Source organism: Tursiops truncatus, chromosome 19 (genome assembly GCF_011762595.2).
Source record: "Tursiops truncatus isolate mTurTru1 chromosome 19, mTurTru1.mat.Y, whole genome shotgun sequence".
NCBI lineage: Eukaryota > Metazoa > Chordata > Mammalia > Artiodactyla > Delphinidae > Tursiops > Tursiops truncatus.
This window is the reverse complement of record NC_047052.1, coordinates 28,822,804-28,843,690: the sequence shown is the minus strand read 5'-3', so window position 1 is coordinate 28,843,690 and position 20,887 is coordinate 28,822,804. Positions and strand designations below refer to the sequence as shown.

Sequence of the window (20,887 nt, the reverse complement as noted above, 5' to 3'; positions counted from 1 at the left end):
TGCCCGTGACAATTAGGGGATTGGCCTGCGTGTTCTGCGGGTCTTTGAAGGAAACAGCTGTATTTTCTGCCCCTCCATGTGTCTTACTGCCCTTCTCAGCTGGCCCTTGTCCCTCAGTCCCTGCCTGCCCTGGCCCTGGCCTAACAGCCTTGCCGTCTTCCTCTACAGTTGGAACACTGGCTGGCCATCTGAATCTGACCCCGAGGAGGAACCCTGCTGCACCAACGTTCAGGTCAAAGGTTTCCTACCACCCCAGACACTGTCTGGGGATTCCTCTCCGACCCCCCTCTTCCTCTTTTCCAAGTTAACAACTGATTTAGTGACCTGGTTTTCGTTCACTTTCTGTTCACCTGGCCTGAGGGCTGTGAGCTTGGATTGGTAAGCCTTGTGGGAGAGGAGGAGAGGAGGGGACAGGAAAAATGACTTCCGTCGAACCTCTTTAGTTTTGAGGAAGTCTCACCCAGTGTGGGAACTGGCCCGAGCTGACGTCCACGGGCTTGGGAAGGACTCCCCACCTCGTTTGCTGGTACTTTGGGCCGCAGAAGAAATCCTCAGTCCACCAGATCAGACAGAGGATGTTGCTTTTTGGTCAGACACTGTAAAACCAAAACACCAATAAAAAGCCCAGCTGAGTTTGGGAGGTACAGAGATCTTGCCTCTCTCGTCTACCCCGGTCAGTGCTCTGTTGTTTGGACCTTGGTTGGGGAGCTTGGGGATATTTGTCACTGTTATGAAGTCCGTGGATAGAAGCTCTGGGGGGTCGTGAGCAGAAATCTTCATAGTTAGTTTTCACTCTGGTTGACCTGGGTTTGATTTGTGTGTGTTCTGGAATATTCTTCTGGTTTCTGGCGCTCAGAGGGTCCAGAGCTATGGGTGTCACAGTGAGTGGCTTCTGCAGAAGCAGCAGACAAGTCTGTAGAGACCACATGCGGGTCTCGCTCTATCAGATGCACGGAGCTCAGGAACCTACCTGTGGCTCCTGAGACCTTCCTGGGGGACTCAGGACAGGAACCCAGCAAGGCCAGCTGCATGTCTCCGCTACGGGATCCTCTGCTGTCCTCACGGGGCCAGGTGGGTGTCCAAGGGCAGCCCGACAGGCTGCCTGTTTCTGTATTGTTCACAGACACCTGCAAAGCCTGTCCCTGGGAAATCCCACCCAGCCTGGACCAGAAGTCTCAAGTGATGGGAAGTGGGCCCTGAAAACTCCCTTTGTCTCTCCTCATGGGCCGTACTTTGCACCGTGGAGGGCAGCATGGAACCAAGCCTATAGCACCCCGGTCACTCAGGTTGAGGGGAGAATAGTCTCAATTGACGGAGCAGGTTGGCGGTTGTAGAGAATTTCAGGTTGATTTCTGATACAAACTTATAAGTGGTGCCCTCTGGTGGTGCTGGTGGCTGGTCTCAGCTCTTTCAGAGAAGCGATTTGTAGTTGGTAAGTCGGTGGCATCCATTTGCATTTTTTTTTTTTAACATATGGTCTGAGTTTCTTACACTCTCATTGGCAATCTAGAGTTGTGGGTTATTGTCCTGACTGTGGGAGCCCCTGTTGCAGAAACTTGGGCAAAAAAAAAAAGGCCACATCATTTCCACTGGGAGTAGAGGGTGACACACATCCAAAAGGTGCTTTGGGGAAAGTGGGGTGTCACTGAGCCTAATCTATCGATCATGCAGTCTGTGGAAGATGGGCTGGCTGGGGGCATGGCGGTGGTTTTCTCCCAGGGACAGGGTCCTTATGGCATTCTTTAAAGAAAAGTAGGAAAATCAGTAGACCTTGGATCTCTCCATATAAAAAGTTCAGTTCAAAATCTGAGACAGCCCAAGTGGCAGGTGTCTTGGACCCTGAAAAAGAGGGGGCCTGGGAGCATCCAACAGAGTGGAACAGACAGGTAGGGGTCTGGGAATGAGAGCAAGGTGACCCGTCACTGATGGAATTTGGCCTCACAAGTGACTGAATCCGTCCGCCCCATGAAGGGTAATTCCTCCCTAGGTGTGACAGCTTGTTTGTTTGTTTTTAACAAAGCACTTTCATCCACGTTTACTCCCATCCGCCCAGCAAGTACTGCAGGGCTGGCTTCTGTGTCCCCATTCTGCAGGTGAGAAAACCAAGGTCCAGCATTTCAGTCATTCTTGCTCAAGGTTCCCCAGCTACTAAGGGATCCAGCTGGAACCTCAAGTCAGAGCCCCTGACTCTCAGCTGAGAGCATTTTGAAATTCCCAGCACAATATGGTTCACCCCACCCAGGGCTGTCATTAAACATAAACAAAAATCCATCCAGTCAAGTGGCCAAGGCATATTTCTTAGCAAAAGAACAATGTGTTGGAAGAAGGGGGGCGTGGGGGGATGTCATTTATTCTCCTCTAACTGGTTGCTAGAGAGGAAATGATTTAGCTGCTGTCCTTTGATGAAAATAATCACTCTAGGGAACAGTGGGTTGTGAAAAGCTGAGCCTACTTGGCAGAAATGAGTCAGAAAAGCCTGTGTATCAGGGGCACCCTTCAGAGAGAGCCTGACGTTTGCTCTTTGCCATCTGCGCATGGCCCTTCTGCCTCCAGACATTTGTCCGAAGGCGAATCAGAGATGTGGTGCTACCTGAACCAACACCAACCAACCCAGTGGTGCTGCCTTGCAGGGGAAGTTGGCTCCCGAGCCTGGGGAGAGGCTCTGGAGATGGGGGGACCCGGGGCACCCATGGACATTTTCGAGGAGGTGCTGGCAGACCTTCTGGGTTCACCTTTCACCCACACTCGATGGAGAGGGAGCATGGGCTTTATCATAAGTAATGTTTGACTTCTTATTTGAGGCCTTTTTTTTTGATAGTAGAGGTTATCCGGGATAAGGGTGCTCCTGTGTACTGTATAGAGCACTTTTGATACTTTACCAGATTTTTTAAGGAATTATTATTTTCCATGAAGTGTAAAAATATCTGTTTAATACCATCCCATTAACATCTACTCAATGTCTAATTATATAATTTAGTGTCTACCTGTGAGTCGGTCTTCATTCTAGATGCGAATGAGACAGAGGAGAAGGGGACCTGCCAACTCTTGCCAAATATCATGCCAAATAAAGGTCCTAAAAGCTGCCTTAATTCTCAGAGGGGTTCCGGCCCAGGTGGGAGCCAGTCTCTTGCCAAATGATCCCGTTAATGTGAGACCAAACATTCTTACCAAAGATATCATTTCTTAGTAAGAAGCCCACTGAGCTCACTTCATTTCTTTATTTCCTTTGAAAGCCACGGAAGGGAGAAGAACAGAGAGGGAGTGTGGCGTGGGGGAAACAGCACAGCATTTAGAGTTGCATGGACCTGGGTCTACGGCTGTCTTACTGGGTCACCTGGGGAGAGGGGCTCCACCTCTGTGGGCTTCAGAGTTCTCTGTCTGTAAAAGCAAGGGTTGGATCAGAGATCAAAGGTCCCATCCAGTAAATAAAATTTCCTGTCTCCGTAACAATGTTATTGTTGTCAATTTACAATGAAGGAAGCACACGGTTTACTTTAGGACATTCCAGAATGATCTAGTGACCAATAACCTACTACTGAGCAGACATATCAGAACTATGATTTTTCTGGACATTCAGTAGTTCCTCTTTCGACAATATTTCTGCAACTGATGCCAGAAACACTTGGTATTTTAAAAAATAAATCCAACCCTTTTGTTTTGCGGAATTTGAGGGTAAGTTGTCATGCTCTCATGAGTCCCAAAATCCACAGCTCTGCGATGTGCAGCATGGCTATAGCTGCGATCATAGAAGTCACCAAAATTCTGGTGAATGTGAAGTAGCTTTTGGGGTTCCCGCCCTCCTCCCTCTGTTTCTCCACTTTTATGTAAATAAGGACTCTTTCAGTGGTGCCCTGTGTCATGGACTGTTCCAATGTCATGCATATTTCTATATCTGGTGTGTGCGTTTATTTTAAAAGCTGTTCTCTTCATGGAAAATTAAGTGTACAGAATAATAAAGGATATTTCCTGTGCCATGTAACTGGTAGTGGAATTCTTTCTGGTGTGAAGGTAAAATGCTACAAATTAAGTCCAATGGGTCTTCTGTGATCAGCCTCCAGCTAGTAAAGTAGAGCTTCTGGTCATAGTGGCCCACCTTTCACCCAAATAACTCTCTTGATAACCTATGGAACAGAAGACTAGGGGGGAGTTAAATCTGTAATCCTAGCTCTGAGATTGACACTTTTTTTTTTTTTTTTTTTTTGCGGTACACGGGCCTCTCACTGTTGTGGCCTCTCCCGTTGCGAAGCACAGGCTCCAGACGCGCAGGCTCAGCGGCCATGGCTCACGGGCCCAGCCACTCCACGGCATGTAGGATCTTCCCGGACCGGGGCATGAACCCGTGTCCCCTGCATCGGCAGGCGGACTCTCAACCACTGCGCCACCAGGGAAGCCCGACACATTTTTATTTAAGTAGAAAGTGGATACCAAGTTAGTAGTTTCACTTTTTTGTTTCTAGGGCTGAATTTCAAGGGGATCAGAACTTCCAGTTGGATGGAAATGAATGTGCAATTTAGTACTTGTGTGCATTTTTCTGGGAAGAGGGATACACTAACACTTAGGGCCTTAGTGCTATATTGTATTGTTTGGGGAAGGTGTGACCTTACATTGTTATTTTTAATGCAAGTAAGCAGATAGACAGTGACACCAATATAAGGGAGGTATTGACAACCAACAATTCAGTCTATGTCTTCAAGTATGTAAAGGCCGTCAGGGAGTGGGTGGTGGGCCCGAGGGCTGAATTGAGGCCAAACAGAGAATGGGATAGTGCCAGAAGTAGTGAGCACCCCAGTGATGTCTCTTAGGGAGGTTGTAGAGGGAACTCAGTGTCAGGTAGGGGTGTGAGAGGGGGTTGCATACCTCTAAGATCCCTTCCATTTGGAGCTTATGGAATTTTTTTTTTTTTTTTTTTTTTTTTTGGACAGCCATGAACCCAACCTTGCACAGCAGCATTGGGAGAGTCAAATACATTTATGCCAAAGATGTCGGGGTGGGTTTGGCTTGTCGAATTGGAGCTGGGCAGACATCCCAGAGGGGGTATTATCATCTGATCATTTAAATTTTACCTCCAGAATTGGAGTTAGGGTTTATTATAATGAATCAAACAAAAGGCAACCACATTGCTTCCAGCCCTCCCCTCATGCCTGCCGACATTTAATAAGGGGCCCTGCGGGAGTAGAGGAGGGAGCCTGGAGCAGAGGGGGAAAGGGCAGCTCTTCTGGGGGGCTGGCTGCCATTCTGTCCCCTAGGCTGACAAATGTAGTTGGAGAAGCCTCACAGGTGGGCTTCACTTTAAGAAACTGGTGGGCTTTTGAAATGTCCCAATTTTAATAGCACTCCTGTCCTATGTTTGGAGAGATAGAGCTTCATTTTCATCTCCTTCCAAAAGGCCCTGATATGTGGAGTCTCTCCCTGGGCCTCAATTTGTTCATCTGTGCAATGGGTCAGGGGTTATTAACACTAAGTGTTCATGGATAGGCTTCAGAAATATCAGAACCTTCTGAAATGAAATGCAAATTTTTGTGTGCATGAGTTTATGTTTACCTTTCCGGGAGAGAGAATTGATACATTCATCAGATTCTCAAATGTTGAAGACTCACTGGTATATATTACCTTTGGGGCCCTCTTTCTTCCAATAGTACATGGCATCTCTCTCTGTCTTCACCCCAAATGAAATCAGTATGACAACAGAGTTCATTTCTAAATCTCCATCACCCTGCCTTATGTTGACTTTTCATTTTAATCCACCCCAGATCCAATATCTCATCTGTTTTCCTGGCAACAGTTGTTAAACCTTAGTTTTCCAATTGGTAAAATGAAAAGGTTGGATTAGGTGATTCTGTAAAGTCCCTTCTGTTTTTTTGTTTGTTTGGGGGGCGTTTTGGCCACACTGCGTGGCATACAGGATCTTAGTTCCCTGACTTGGGATGGAAGCCCATGCCCCCTGCAGTGGAAGGGCAGAGTCTTAACCACTGGACCACCAGGGAAGTCCCCCCTTCTGTTTTTGACTCTATGATATACTCTCAGGGAGCGACCACAGATATGGTTGGTGAATTCACACTAAAATGTGAATGACTACCTTTCTAGGCAGCTGCTGATAGACAGAAGTGGGAGTTGCTGCTTTTCACCCATTCTACATTTTTAGTGTACGTTTCAGCAAACATTTTCTGTAAAGGTCTCTGTCAGAAGTACTCCTCTCCTGTTGTAGCACAAAAGTAGCTTTATTTACAAGACAGGTAGTGAGCTGGATTTGGCCTGAGGTCTGTGGTTTGCCCTGGATTAATGAAAAGAACAAAGGTTTTGAGCCAGATTAGACCTGGGTTTGAATACCAACTCTACTACTTACTCCTGTGGAAACCTGGACAAGTTATGTAAAATCTGAGTCTCTCTAGCTTCTGAAGAGTGGGAATAACACTGCCAAGAAGGTCAGCAGGATCGAATAAAGATGGTGAACACTTAAGACCAACCTCTCTGGGGCCACATTGTCTGGATCCAAATCCTGGTTCCATCACTCAATTGTGTGAAGACTTGGGCAAGTTACTTAACCTCCCTTTGCCTCATTTATCATCGATCCATGGGAATGACAATGACCCCACCACCTCATGGGATCATAGGTAGGATTAAATATTAATATTGGATTCAGAATAGTGCTAGCTTACACAGCTTGTTGTTATATGTTTAGTACATGTCAGTTACATAATGCTGATCAATTTCTTCTCCTTCTCACCCATCTTTGCCCATTTCAAAGGCAACCCAGCTACTGCTGTGCTTTCAGGTAGCCGAAACAATGTCTCTGTTCCCTTGTCCCCTCCTTAGGAAACTGCCCCAGAGGTTTGAATTGGGGTCTGAGTAGCCAAATCTGAGTCTCCTTGGGCCTGAGTGCATGTGACCACTGGGCAGGAAGTTCCAGCTTCGGAAATACCAGCCTCCACAAGCCTTGCCAGGCAGCAGCCAACCTCCTGCAGGACCTGGCTGCCTCACAAGCCCTCTGCTGTCAGTCCCCATTAGGCTGCTGGCAAGGGAGATGCTCCCTCAGCTGGGCCATGTTTCAGGGAGGCCCTGACCTCAGCTATGACCCAGAAGAGCTGGAGACAGAAGTGTGGTAACCAGAGGCTCCTGAAAGTGCTGGCAAGTGATTGGCTTCTGATGTCTTTCTTATTAGCTACTGGCTTGTCATCAGGCCTGGGAGGGGCTGAGCTGGGCCCCTAGCAGGGCATGAAGGTAAGGGGTTGGGCCGTAGGAAATCAAGGGAAACCATCTCTGTCCCCAGAGGACGCCCAGCAGGGGTCATGGCCGGAACATACCCTTGAGCCACGGTTGATTGTTTCTACAGCAAAGAATATAGAGGGAGCAGCCACCCCACCTACTGCAGGCTCCAGTGCAGAGTCTCAGCCTAGGACAGGAAGATGTGGAGTCAGAAGAGGAGAGGCCTGAAGCAAAAACCCAGCTTCTGGCAATGGTGAGCCTGGGGCAGACCTGAAGGCCGTGGTCAGGCCAACAACAGGGTACCTGCCTACTGCTCACCCTGAGTCCATTCCCAGGTTCTTGCTACATTTCTGTTCTTGCCCCACGGCGCCCCAGACTTCCCTGGTAGTTGCCATTGACCCCTGACTCCCATCTCCAGTCACTAGATAGTAACAATAACCTATCAATGGAGAGGAGTGAGAGGGCAGGGCCGATAAATGAGGCAAACTCACTTCACAGATAAGGAAGGACATTGCCACTCTGGCATTTCAAGTGAGCTGCAGAATCAGATCAGGGAGTGTCAGAGCCAAGACTAGAATTTTTAGGTAAGCAATTAAATGTATAGCGTTCCCCACCGGAGTTTTGGGATTGGAAGGGAGCACGGCACAAGCAGTACCTGGCTGGCTTTGTTAAAATAGAAAATGGGGCCATCCAGGTCTCACAGGCCATGGTTCCCAGGAGGACTGAGACCTTAGGAGCATCAGCACCTTGGACAAGGCCAATGCACTGGGCTGACATTCAATTAACAAGCACATCAGCTTATCCTGCCGCAGTTACTACTCCCGGTGCTTTACACATTGCAACTCTTTGAATCCTCTTAATGAGTCGATGAGGTAGTATTATTATCCCCATTTGTAAGTGGGGAAAATGGAGACACAAAGAGAAGAGACAACTCACTAGCTGGTGGGACTGTGATTTGAAGCCAGGAAGTCCGGCTGCAGTCTGTGCTTCTAACCACTCTGATGTGCATATTCCTTGGTTCCCGGCCATCCAGGCATACCATGGTCCAGCTGGTAGGGGCATGGGTCCTCAACTAGTTCCAACACCCTCTCCAATTACAAATAAGTGCTAGAAATGAAAATAAATTTATTTATATGTATACACATTTATAATTTGTACACATATACATACTTTATATACATATGTTATATATGCATGCACTTAAATCTGTATACATTTATATATAAATATAATTTGCCTACATGATGCTAGGAAGCAAATGACTTGCCCTAGATCACAAAGTAAGAGATTTCATCTTGAACAGACCTCTCCTTTATCTCAAGGAAAATATCTTTGCTGGCTTTCTCCATACACACCCCAATCCCATGCTTTCTGGTTCTTATGTCCATCTGGACTCACTATCAAAAAGCAAAAATATTATACTCATATGCGTTAGGATGATAAGTGGCTGCATGTAACTGAAATCTAACCATGGTCTCTTAACAATGAGTTTTTCTCATTTTCTTGTAACAAATACGCAATGAGTCAGAGAGAAGAGTGTTCTTCAGCAGGAAGAAAAAGGAGAAGTGTCCCTGGTTCTGGAGAAGGACTTTAGTGAGGATCTCCTCCTGGACATGCCCAGAAGCCCAGGATGCCTCTGGTGATGCTTAAGAAAGTCATCAAGGATTTGGACTCCTTCTAGCTTCCTGTTCTACCATCTACAGCATGCGGTTCTCACAGTCATGGAGAAAAATGGCTAATCCACCTGCTGACATCTTGCCCACCTTTCAGGCAGGAAGAAGGGAAATAAAGAGAAAGAGCAAAGGGCAGAGGCCTGCTGAATCTGTGCCTCTTGACTCTGAAGAAGAGTAGATTTCCTAGAAACCCACCTGGATGTCCATCTACATCTCCTAGGCCAGATTCATGTAACCTGGCAACTTTAGCTGTAAGAGAGTCTGGGGTGGGAGAAAGGCTGTGTAACTGGATACATTGCTTCTCTGGACAGAATCAGGAAGAGGATCTTAGGAAGAGGATGAGAAGGATATTGGGAAGACACTGGTCATTACCTCCCTTTCGTGGCTTCCTCACCTGAATTCCATCATCTGCTGACAATGGCAGGGGCCCTTGTGCAAAGCACCATGGTCTGAGTGGCCATAGATAAAGGGCTTCTCTGTCCTATGGGGTGAGATCAATGACTCCCTTGGGCTCAAGTTATGGGGATTCAGGACGCAGGTCTTGCAGGTGAGAACAGACTGACCTGGGTTGGCATTTACAGAGGCACCTCTAACTGGCTGAGCTGGCAGCTAGGTCTGCTTGTAGCCAATTACAGAGTTAAAGTTTTAACAGCTGACCTTCTCTTTTAACTCATGTTTTAATTCAAATAATGTACACATGCTGCTTCTCTCTGCTAACTATGCTGATAGGCTCTAGCCTGTTTGGCTATTTCTTTTTATCCTGAATCACAGGTGTGTAGGATCAAGCAGTCAGCAGAAAAACAGTCAGTCTGGTCCGCCTTGACCGGAGGCAGACCACCGCAATGTCCATGAATCACGGAAGTATCAAAAGAAATGGCTCCAGCCCAGCGAGGTCTCAGTCACATAGTCTTGCGATCCCCACCCTCAAAATTCTCCTTAAATAGACCTGCCCTCTTTCAGAGAGTAGGACGGTAGTTTTCAAGATCTTAGTCTGTTACCCTCCTCATTTGCTGGCACATTAAGAAATTTTTCCTTCCTTTATCCTCAAAACCTTGCCCTCGTTATTCTCATTTGGCATTGGGGACAGGGACCAAATTTTCGGTTACAAATTGGCTGAGCCAGCCAGAGGCACCTCGGCTCCCCAGTGGGGTGGTGTTCATCCCCTACCCAAGCCCGATGGAACACTGCCAGAGCGGGGAGGGCCCGCCCCGAGGGCCCGCCCCCGCCCCCGCCCCAGGTTGCACTTGGAGCCCACGCCGGCAAGAGGGCTGCCTTCCGGGAAGAGAGTGAGGGACTGTCCAAGAAGCGGCCAGAGCCCCATTTAGCTCTGGGGAACTCCGGTCTCTCTCCCCAGATAGGACATGGTCCCCTGCAACTTGAACCTTCTTGGAGGAAAAGGAAACAGATTTTGGAAGAGTCGAGACACCTTGGCCATTTGGGTAAGTCCCCTGGTGTGCACACCGAGATCCTTGATTCCGTACTTTTAAGGAAGGTTGTGAAACTTCCAGCCCTTTACGGGTTGTTTGTGGCACCAATGGTATGGCGGTCACGGTTGAGTGAGACCATAGAACCCGGGGAAGTTGTTCCCTTTTGTTCTCTTTTGAGTTTTGAAAGGTTCCTGTTTGTTTAGCTGGCCTTGTTGGGTTTGGTTCCTTTGTTGTTCCTTTGTCGTTTGTCAGCTTTTAAACATGGGAGGTGCCGTTTCAATTCCGTCTGAAAGTCCCTTGGAAAGGATTATGGCCGAATGACCAACTTACAGCTATAAGCCTATGTCTAAAAGGAAAATGGGTAATGAGAGCTCTATTCCATCTTGTACTTGTTCCCTAGGGTGTATTTTACAAAACTGGGTGATTTTTAGTATGCTCCTAGAAAGAGAAAGAAGTTTTTTTTTGTTTGTTTAGAAGATGTTGGGGGTAGGAGTTTATTAATTAATTTATTTATTTTTGCTGTGTTGAGTCTTCGTTTCTGTGCAAGGGCTTTCTCTAGTTGTGGCAAGCGGGGGCCACTCTTTATCGCGGTGCGCGGGCCTCTCACTATCGCGGCCTCTCTTGTTGCGGAGCACAGGCTCCAGACGCGCAGGCTCAGTAGTTGTGGCTCACGGGCCCAGTTGCTCCGCGGCATGTGGGATCCTCCCAGACCAGGGCTCGAACCCGTGTCCCCTGCACTAGCAGGCAGATTCTCAACCACTGCGCCACCAGGGAAGCCCAAAGTTCTGTTGTTTTTTTTTTTTTTTTAACACTGCATGGCCACAGTGTTCTTTAGACTCTGGAGAAAAATGGCCAAGATGAAGTTTTTTTATTCCAAAACTGTTTCTTTTTGCATATGCAGTTAGAGAAAGCTGGTTTGATAAAATACTTCTTTTCAGAATTCTGACCCTGTGAGAACAAAAATATGCCTAGGAGAAAGCTTGAGGTTAACTCTTACACGTCCTTGAAATATAAACGCAGCCCTCTTTACCTGAGACTTCAGCCTTGAGTTAATAAGTAGAACTGTTGCCGAAATCTCGGCTTCTCTGTGCACCGATGCTGAACAGAAATTCGGAGCCAGAGATTTTGGAGGAAGAGAGAGATGGCGTGATTTTTTTCTTCCAGGCACAAGGGAAGACACAGCAGGCTAGCGCCTCAAGGACTGTGCCCCCCACCCTCCTTCGGGAATCGGAGAAGATTTTATATGTGGGGCTGCATTCCGGGGGTATATGATAAGGATCAAAGTAGTGAAGGTCTTGCATTCTTCTTCCCACATTATTTCAAAACAGTCACAGCTGGCGTCAGGCAGTCGGGTAATTGGGTCCGTTTGTCTCTGCCTTATCCGCCTGCGACCTTGTTTCTGAAATGCAAATCCTACAAGGGGTGATTTACTACAAGGGAGTGTAATTCACATAGTGTTAAAGAGTAATAGGTTAGCTTTGTGAAGTACAAATCTAGTTACAGAAACTACAGATTAGCAACAGTTAAAAAAAAAAAAAAAAAAAACTAGGAGTGATTAACCTTTCAGGCCAGGTCATGTTTCTTCTCTAGCCTGTTCAGTGTTCCCTTGTTCTCAGGAGGGAGAAAACTTCACTTCTATTTTTGCTGCAACAAATTCCCCACTGCTAGTTCATTCCCTCCGTATCAATGGAGGTAGGGAAACAGGCGTCCTTCTTGTCTGGCTGAGGACAAAACTTCAGTTTTGCTCCACTTGACAAACACCAGCTCTCCGGCCCAGGGGCCCATCTATCTCCTATTTTATACCCCCCCTGAGAGGCGTGAACCCCAAGAAATCTTCATTGGGAGGATAAGGGACGACGGTATGTCTTCTGTAGCTTCTTTAGGCTGGCAAGGGGCTCGTAGACCCTACCTAGTTGGGGTCACGGAGCTCTCACCCTGTCTTATTAAGGGCCCCGGGGTGACTTCTGTTGTTGTTTTGGCAGGATCTGTTCTGAGAAATGGCTGGAATCTTTGCATCATCATTATCTTGATGTGAACCTATTGTAATCTGGAAGAGACAGAACTTAACAAGTAGTTTAAAAAAAAAACAGAGGCCAAAGATAAGTAAAAGAATTATTGTAGCCGGGGTCCCAAGCAGGACTAAGAGCCATGTTACGCTCGGTGGTAATTTTGATCCTGGTCTAGATAGAGTCAGCATTTGGGTTACCCTGTCTAAAGGAATGGAGCCATTTGGTGTAGTCATATATATAATTTTATGTCCTCTTCTATTAGCCCAGTGTGATTGATGTAGGTGTAACAGACCCTGTTAGAAGTATTTGGGGGAGTGACAACCTAAACGTTAAAAGACAAAATAGATCTCATTTCTTTTTAGGAGAATAAGCCTGAAACCCAGTCTAGGCCTGGCGCTTTGGGGAGACTTGTAGCTAGGTAGCCAGTTATCTAGTTTCATCAGAATAGGTTTTAACCTTTGATGTGGTATTAACATATAAGTAACAGGAGCTACTGGTCACTACATATGTGTTTTCTCTTTTTGTTAACATATGATCTAAAGCAAGTTTTTCATCTAAAAGTGTAATAGTTACCAGAGGAGACCTTTAAGAAGTAAGGTTGCAGTTACCAGCTGCCAGCAGACGTTCTTTTGAGAATGGCTGGTAACATCCCAAATCTAACACAGCTCAGAAAACTCAAGTTCTTAGCAATAAAAGGACTTGCCTAAAATAACACCTTAGTGTCCCTGTTAATGATGTCAGTGTTTCTCTAGGTATGAGAAGATGCAAGACTTGGGGCTCATAAAATCTTCTCCTGAAAGTATTTAACTATCTGAAGGCCTGTCCTTGTCTGTTTTTCCCAGAGCACAGAGTGCCTCATTTAAGATCTCCACCCTGAACTCCTTGTAGAGGGTGTTGAAGGTCACCAGCTACAGAAGCTCATGATTTAATCCTTGTAGAAGGAGATGGCAAGTGTCAGTTTTCAGTCGGCAGGGCCCCTTTATGGTCATAATTTCAACCATGGTTTGGGGCATTTCCTGACCATTTTGTCCCACGGTGCTAGGAACGCTCTTTCCCAGGTCTGGCAAAGATTTTGCTAGTAGGCCACTCCATGTGCTATTACTGGACTAGGCCTTTACTCGTATCCAGAAGTCTCTGGACCACCTGTCTTCCTAGTCTCTTATGGTCCAGGATATTCCCTCTTGTTGCTTCTTCTCCCTTCTCATATATGAGAAGGGAATTTATATATTATTTATATATTTATATATATCAGGGAAATTATATATTGGCATTGTCCGTAAGGTACTGAAACTTTTATAAGGAGTCTCAGACTGAACTTTTAAAAGTTAGGTTATGGTAATCATTTGATCTCCCATGGAACTATATATCCTCACTTTATCAGAGGCTCAGTCACACATTTGGTAATGTAAGAAACAATCATTTTTTTGAAATAGGCAAAATGCAAATAGCCAAGAACTTCCATTAGGTGCAGCCCAGTATATCCCAGGTTGTCTTGACTTAGTCTGTTCTATACTAATCCCTGTTCTTCAGGGAAATTATACATTGGCATTGTCCATAAGGTACTCAGCCCAGCTTCCTAGTGTTACTAGAATGATTATCCTTAGTATGATTTAATTGTTCCCAGCACAGAGGAGCCTTTAAGCTTAAATTACCATAGCCTGGTGTTAACTACATAAATCCATCCCATGATGGTGGGAGGTTTTATTCCTTGGCTGAAATTTTGCTTGTTGCTCTGATTGAACTTTGAGTAATAGAGGAAAATTCATATTTATGGTCAGGGTCAGAGCAGGTATTATTAATGGGTCAGGTAAGGGGATCTTATCTAGTAATACCAATAGTGGCCTGGACATGACTATAATTTTCCTTTTACGATTAATTTCTTAAGAGTCAACCAATTAGAGCCTTGGAGTGGAGAAGTCCACTCAGGTAATCCAGAAGTACTAGACATAGGTAATTGGCCACAAACCCAACAACTGGATTGATTTTTAAAACTAGCATAGGATCGTGCCTATGATAGAAAAACATTTGATTCATATGCAAAGGTCCAAGAAGTCAAGAGAACATTATAGATGGGCATATGAGTCAGGTCCAGGATCTTGGGTAAGCTGTCTACTTCTGATGTTGTCTTTTTCTCATCCTGGGGTGAGTGTAGTTTCTCCGCTGTTTGAGCATTGTTTTAAGGTGATTTTGAGGTCAGCTGCCCTCTCTATAGGCCAGTCCAGTGCAGGGGCCCTTCGTGAGTGGAAATTAATCCAAGAATTAATTCCCTTTAGTTTTACTGTGTACGAACTAGTTAAGAGTACCAGATAAGGGTCCTTCCCTCCAGTTTGGAGATAGTCCTTTAAATTATGTCTTTTCCAGTATGTATACTCCTCTGGTTGTCGGTCGTGGGGCATCTAATCTTCATCCAAAGTTAGATTACTGAGATCAGCTTTAGAAACAAACTTAGAGTGGCCTTTAATAATTCAATTAAACTTCTTAGCAATATAACATAACAGCAAGGAACTATCTGGGAAGTGAGTCTTGGTAAACACAGACCTCAATTAACAAAACTAGAATTTAATATTCAGTAAAACATAATTTTTTTTCTTCACTGTGAGGGCATTAACCTTGCAGCCAGGGAAGGCTTTATACCATCAAATAAAAAATGAGGTTTGTTAGGGAGCCGGAAAAAGCCAAGCAGCCGTCTTGGATTTTCCATAGCCCTGACTGTTTGATTGACAGCTAATGTTTACACATTTTTAATTCCCTGATTTAGGAGTAGACTGTTGTCATGTTTTCAGGACATCAGGATGGCAAAAGTCTGACAATGAGGGGTCAATTTTTGTAGAAGCAGAGTGAACTTTATCTACGTGCGCCATCATAATCTTTACAGATCACTGTGAAATAATATTTACTTTACCAAAGTAACAGAAGATTTTAAAAGCAAATGTAAATCACGTAAAGGCAAAGAAATTGACATAGTCTGTTATTAAAGCAGCATTCCAAGAAAACCTTGTTCTGTAAACAGAGAAAGAGAACCAAATTTTAGTCTGGTATCAATAAACTTGGCCTGATGATTTATATAACTGTAATTGATCATATAGGCTTTTTGCGTGCTGAAACTTTTATAAGGAGTCTCAGACTGAACTTTTAAAAGACCTCTCAGGGAAGTCACACCAAGGGCTTGTCACAGATTTCGCTTACCAGATGTAGGTGAATTCCTCCCTTTGCAAGGTCCCGAAAATACCATGAGATTTCTATACCTGTTAGCGAGGTAGCCTTCCTAATTTATCTGATAAAGCTGCTGGGGACCTAAGAGTTTCCAGTCTCTGGAGGGAGCAGATAGAGAAGATAAATGTTTTAATTTTACCCATAAATGTAAATCACCAAATTGTTGTAAACCATAAGTAGCTTGAGGAGAAGAGCTTCTTTATATCCAATTTAGCATTATGGTCTGAAAGTCAGAAACTTGTATTTATCCAGAAGTCCTTTTTATAAATCTTCTTGATGAGGAAGCATTTTTGCAAAGGGATCAGAGTGAAACTGTGTCTCTGGAGACAAAAGGCTTAAGGCAAATTTAAAATCTGATTACAATGTAATTAACAAGGTAACTTGGTTACTGTTGTGACATATGACACTTAAGATAATAACTAGAATTATGACTGATAACATTTTACCAGGACATAGCAGAATTTTTTTGAAACTCCATATAATTTCTAGACTATCTATATTAGTAACAATTACCATACAATATAACCTAAGAAGATTTATTACACATTTGACAATACTTCCCACATACTTTTAACATACCAAATGAACCTAATTAGTGTAATCTCTCTCTTTGGGATGTTTCAGGGGCCATTTGAAGCACCCCAAAGTTGCCTAGAGGTCAAAGAAACTTCATTACATTTGATTTGGGAAGTTTTATGAAAAAAATCAAAAGCGTTTAGAACACTCAGTCAGATAAGATCATACGTCACTGGGAAACAGTAGTTATTCACTTAGCCAAAGTAACGATAAAAGATTTTTTTTTTTTTTTTTTTTTTTGCGGTACGCAGGCCTCTCACTGCCGTGGCCTCTCCCGTTGTGGAGCACAGGCTCCGGACGCGCAGGCTCAGCGGCCATGGCTCACGGGCCCAGCCGCTCTGCAGCATGTGGGATCTTCCCGGACCGGGTTACGAACCCGTGTCCCCTGCGTCGGCAGGCGGACTCTCAACCACTGCGCCACCAGAGAAGCCCTCGATAGAAGATTTTAAAGGCAAGTATCAAACGGATCACTTAAAAGGTAAAGAAGCATGGGACTTCCCCGGTGGCACAATGGTTGGGAGTCCGCCTGCCAATGCAGGGGACACAGGTTTGAGCCCAGGTCCGGGAAGATCCCACATGCCGCGGAGCAACTAAGCCTGTGCGCCACAACTACTGAAGCCTGCACTCCTGGAGCCTGTGCTCCACAACAGGAGAGGTCACTGCAATGAGAGGCCCACGTACCGCAACAAAAAGTGGCCCCCGCTGGCCACAACTAGAGAGGGCCTGTGTGCAGGAACAGAGACCCAATGCAGCCAAAAATAAATGAATGAATGAATGAATAAATAAATAAATAAGCAAGCTTGAAATCTGTCATCCAAGGCAGTTCAGCATCTTAAGAAAACTTGCACCATGTATAAAACTCTTTTCTAAGGGTCCACATTCTGCAAACCTTTTTTATCACTTTCTGTATCCATCACTTTATTTTCCCAATCAGAAACAGCCACCTGTAAATCAGACCTACTTCCTTTTCCTTTAATAAAATGCAATTCCATTCCTCTTACCTTCCTTACTAAAAACCACTTTCTACTTTCCTTAAGCAACCATGAACTGTCCTTTATATCAGCACTCTGTAGATTGGTAAACATACATCCAAATAATAATTTTTGAAGAATGTGCTTCCTTATAGAAAATATCTCAGTGTGGCACCAAACACATTTTTTAATAGTTCTAAACCTTTTGTTTCTCTGTAAAAGGAAGCCAATGTTCAGTAATTACTGCTTAATAAACTTCCATCCTTTAACTTAATTTAGCACAACTCTAAATTTTCAAGTTGTTTAATATCTGGAGAGATCATGCTTAAGTAAATATTCCTAAAACATAATTATTCCTAAAAATTCACCCAAAGTTCTTATCTCATTTGCAGTTTTTCTTCTTAAAAGTTTCTTCACATCGAGTTATTTTCATTGCTGACAAATTTGTAGCAGATATAATCAGATCTTATTTAGTTTATATTAAACCTAGGCACAATAAAAGTATTATACTTAATGTTGATGGCTCTAAAGACATGTTCAGATGAATTAGATCAACAAACTTAAACATTAATACCAGGTATTAATTTAATATTGAATATTTCCCAGTTCACATGAACCTGAAATTTATTTAACTTTTCTTGTATTTAGAATTGTTTGATTTGTAAGCGCTTACTTTTCTTTAAAGCCAATGAAATAGAGCTCCTTTACAAATTAACCTCAGCAATATTATCCAAAGACAAAAACACGTACTGAGACATACACATATATCCAGACAGACAGAGATCTCATAGTTTCCACTTGAGATTTAAAATGTGTCTTTGCCTCTTTTTTTTTTTTTTTTTTGGCTTGAAGTTCTACTAATTAACCCAAGGCTGAACTCTCAAGCAAAGTGGGCTGTGTTTGTAACTCAAGGACATGATAAGAGTTAACTTCAAGCTTCCTCCTAGGCATATTTTTGTTCTCTCAGGGTCAGAATTTTGAAGAAAAGTATTTTAACAAGCTAGCCTTTTCTAATTGCACATGCAAAAAGAACTGGCTTTGCAATTTTAAGAAAAGTTTTATTTTAACCAGTTTTCTCCAGAGTCTAAAGAATACTGTGGCCATACTGTCAAAAATGATCTTTCTCGGGCTTCCCTGGTGGCGCAGTGGTTGAGAGTCCGCCTGCCGATGAAGGGGACGCGGGTTCGTGCCCCGGTCTGGGAAGATCCCACATGCCGCGGAGTGGCTGGGCCCATGAGCCATGGCCACTGAGCCTGCGCGTCCGCAGCCTGTGCTCCACAACGGGAGAGGCCACAACAGTGAGAGGCCCGCGTACCACAAAAAAAAAAAAAAAAGGGCACAAAGTCCTGAACATAAGGGAACCTCGGTCCATTTTCCCCATCCTGTGGCAATAAAGATCTAATTGTAGGAGACCCATTTTCAGGCCATTTTTCTTTGTCATTGGATCATAGCTACAGGTCGACCAGTCATTTAAGATTTTCCCTAAAAGTTCCCAGATGAGGGTGGAACCTTAGAGGAAGCGCTTCCCATTTTGTCTAGAGCAGTTGGTAACAGACGTTAGATGTTAGCGCGCTCAAATCAAAACATAAGCCTTCACCTCGTCAGCTGGAAGTCACACATAAACATAAACCATAAAAGGAAACAGCAAAGGGATGCTCAAAAAGAAAAAAGAGAAACATATGGCAGAGACCTGCCCAAACGTGACTTCTGAGTCCCACTCGACCTGGATGGTTGCCCCAAAGCGGCGCCTTACATCAGAATCTCCCTTTGCAGGGAGAATTCCACATCAGGATTTCCCTTTGCAGGAAAATCCTGCAAATTGGAACCGAGTTCCCCTACGTAGGGGGGGGGTACGGTCAAAGGTCCCGGAGTGCACTCCCGGAGACTCACCGTAGGTGCTGACGGGGTGTGTCGCGACCTCCGTATGCCCTCTTTCTGATCTTCCAATATTCAGTGTTTTCTCAGAGTGGAAGTCCAGACCGGCAAGGGCAAGAGAAGAGAAGGTGTCCTTAAGGCAAAAGAAGCCTGGCAGCTGCTGGGTCAGCCTCTCCCGCGTTCTCTGCCGCAGCCTCGGAGTTCCGCAGCCGAGTTGGCGGGCCGGGTGTGATCGGGGCACAGCCCTGGGGCAGGGAGTCCCTGGCGATCTGGACTCAGGGATATCCTCGAACCCTCCGCTCGCCTGAAGGGCTTGGAGAGAGATCCCCAAGCTTCCGATCAAGCCGAGGGGCACTGCGGAGCCGCCTGCCTGCGAACAGATCACGGAGGAGCCCCCATTTTGTGGACGAAATCTCGGCTTCTCTGTGCACCGATGCCGAACAGAAATTCGGAGCCAGAGATTTTGGAGGAAGAGAGAGAGGGCGTGATTTTTCTGCCAGGCACAAGGGAAGACACAGCAGGCTAGCGCCTCAAGGACTGTGCCCCCCCACCCTCCTTCGGGAATCGGAGAAGATTTTATATGTGGGGCTGCAGTCCGGGGGTATATGATAAGGATCAGAGTAGTGAAGGTCTTGCATTCTTCTTCTTCCCGCATTATTTCAAAACAGTCACAGCTGGCGTCAGGCAGTCGGGTAATTGGGTCCGTTTGTCTCTGCCTTATCCGCCTGCGACTTTTTTTCTGAAATGCAAATCCTACAAGGGGTGATTTACTACATGGGAGTGCAGGATGTAATTCACATAGTGTTAAAGAGTAATAGGTTAGCTTTGTGAAGTACAAATCTAGTTACAGAAACTACAGATGCTAGTAACAGAACAAAAAACAAAAAACTAGGAGTGATTAACTCTTTCAGGCCAGATTATGTTTCTTCTCTAGCCTGTTCACTGTTCCCTTTATTTTCCTTGTTCTCAGGAGAAGGGAAACTTCATTTCTATTTCTGCTGCAACAGAACCTCAAGCCAAAGAGGCTTTTTTTTTTTTTTTTTTTTTTTTTCGATACGCGGGCCTCTCACCGCTGCGGCCTCTCCCGTTGCGGAGCACAGGCTCCGGACGTGCAGGCTCAGCGGCCATGGCTCACGGGCCCAGCCGCTCCACTGCATGTGGGATCTTCCCGGACCGGGGCACGAACCCGTGTCCCCTGCATCGGCAGGCGGACTCGCAACTATTGCGCCACCAGGGAAGCCCTAAAGAGGCATTTTTAACCTCAAGCAGAAACTATGAGCTCTCTGTGTCTGTCTGGATATATGGATGTCTCATTACGTGTCTTTGTCTTTGGATAATATTGCTGAGGTTAATTTGTAAATGAGCTCTATTTAATTGGCTTAAAGTAAGCACTTACAAATCAAACATTTCTAAATACAAGAGAAATTAAGCTAAATAAATTTCAAGTTCACATGATCTGAGGAATATGAAGTATTAAATTAATATCTAGTATTAAAGTCAGCTTAAGTAGTTCATTGTTTAAGTATGTTAATTAGCAAGGCACATCTTTAGAATCATCAACATTAAGTATTGTACTTTTATTGTACTTGGGCTTACTGAGAGTCAATAAGTTCATACTATTGGGATCGCCAAAAAGTGCCTTCGGTTTTTAAGTAAAAATAAGACACATTTTTCATTTTCATCAAGAACTTTATTGAGCAACGTATTCACCCTTTTGTTCCACTACCTTCTGCCATTTTTCAGGCAACTTCATAATTCCATCTTCCTAAAACTTATCTTTTTGAGCAAAGAACTGTTCCAGGTGCCTTTTACAGTCTTCCAGGGAACTGAAATTTTTTCCATTAAGAGAATTTTATAAAGACCGAAGTAAGTGGAAATCCGAAGGTGCAATGTCTGGTGCATATGGCGGGTGAATCAGAACTTCCCAGCCAAGCTGTAAC

The 20,887-nt window shown here is 44.9% G+C and overlaps 1 protein-coding gene across 5 annotated transcripts in view; it reads left to right on the top strand.

Moving 5' to 3' along the window:
• Positions 1-19,972, top strand: part of SLC6A2 (solute carrier family 6 member 2) — a 57,094-nt gene extending 37,122 nt beyond the window's left edge. The window contains exons 15-17 of one of the 5 annotated variants that reach the window (XM_073795575.1): positions 169-4,428; positions 10,231-10,315; positions 19,918-19,972. In XM_073795575.1, coding sequence (XP_073651676.1) covers positions 169-192 — 24 coding nt within the window. In that variant the 3' untranslated portion in view covers positions 193-4,428; positions 10,231-10,315; positions 19,918-19,972. Of the gene's footprint in view, positions 1-168; positions 10,316-19,917 lie in introns of all 5 variants that reach the window. The other 4 variants (XM_073795572.1, XM_073795574.1, XM_073795573.1 and 1 more) reach the window with 4 other exon arrangements.
• Positions 19,973-20,887: the final 915 nt, after the last annotated feature.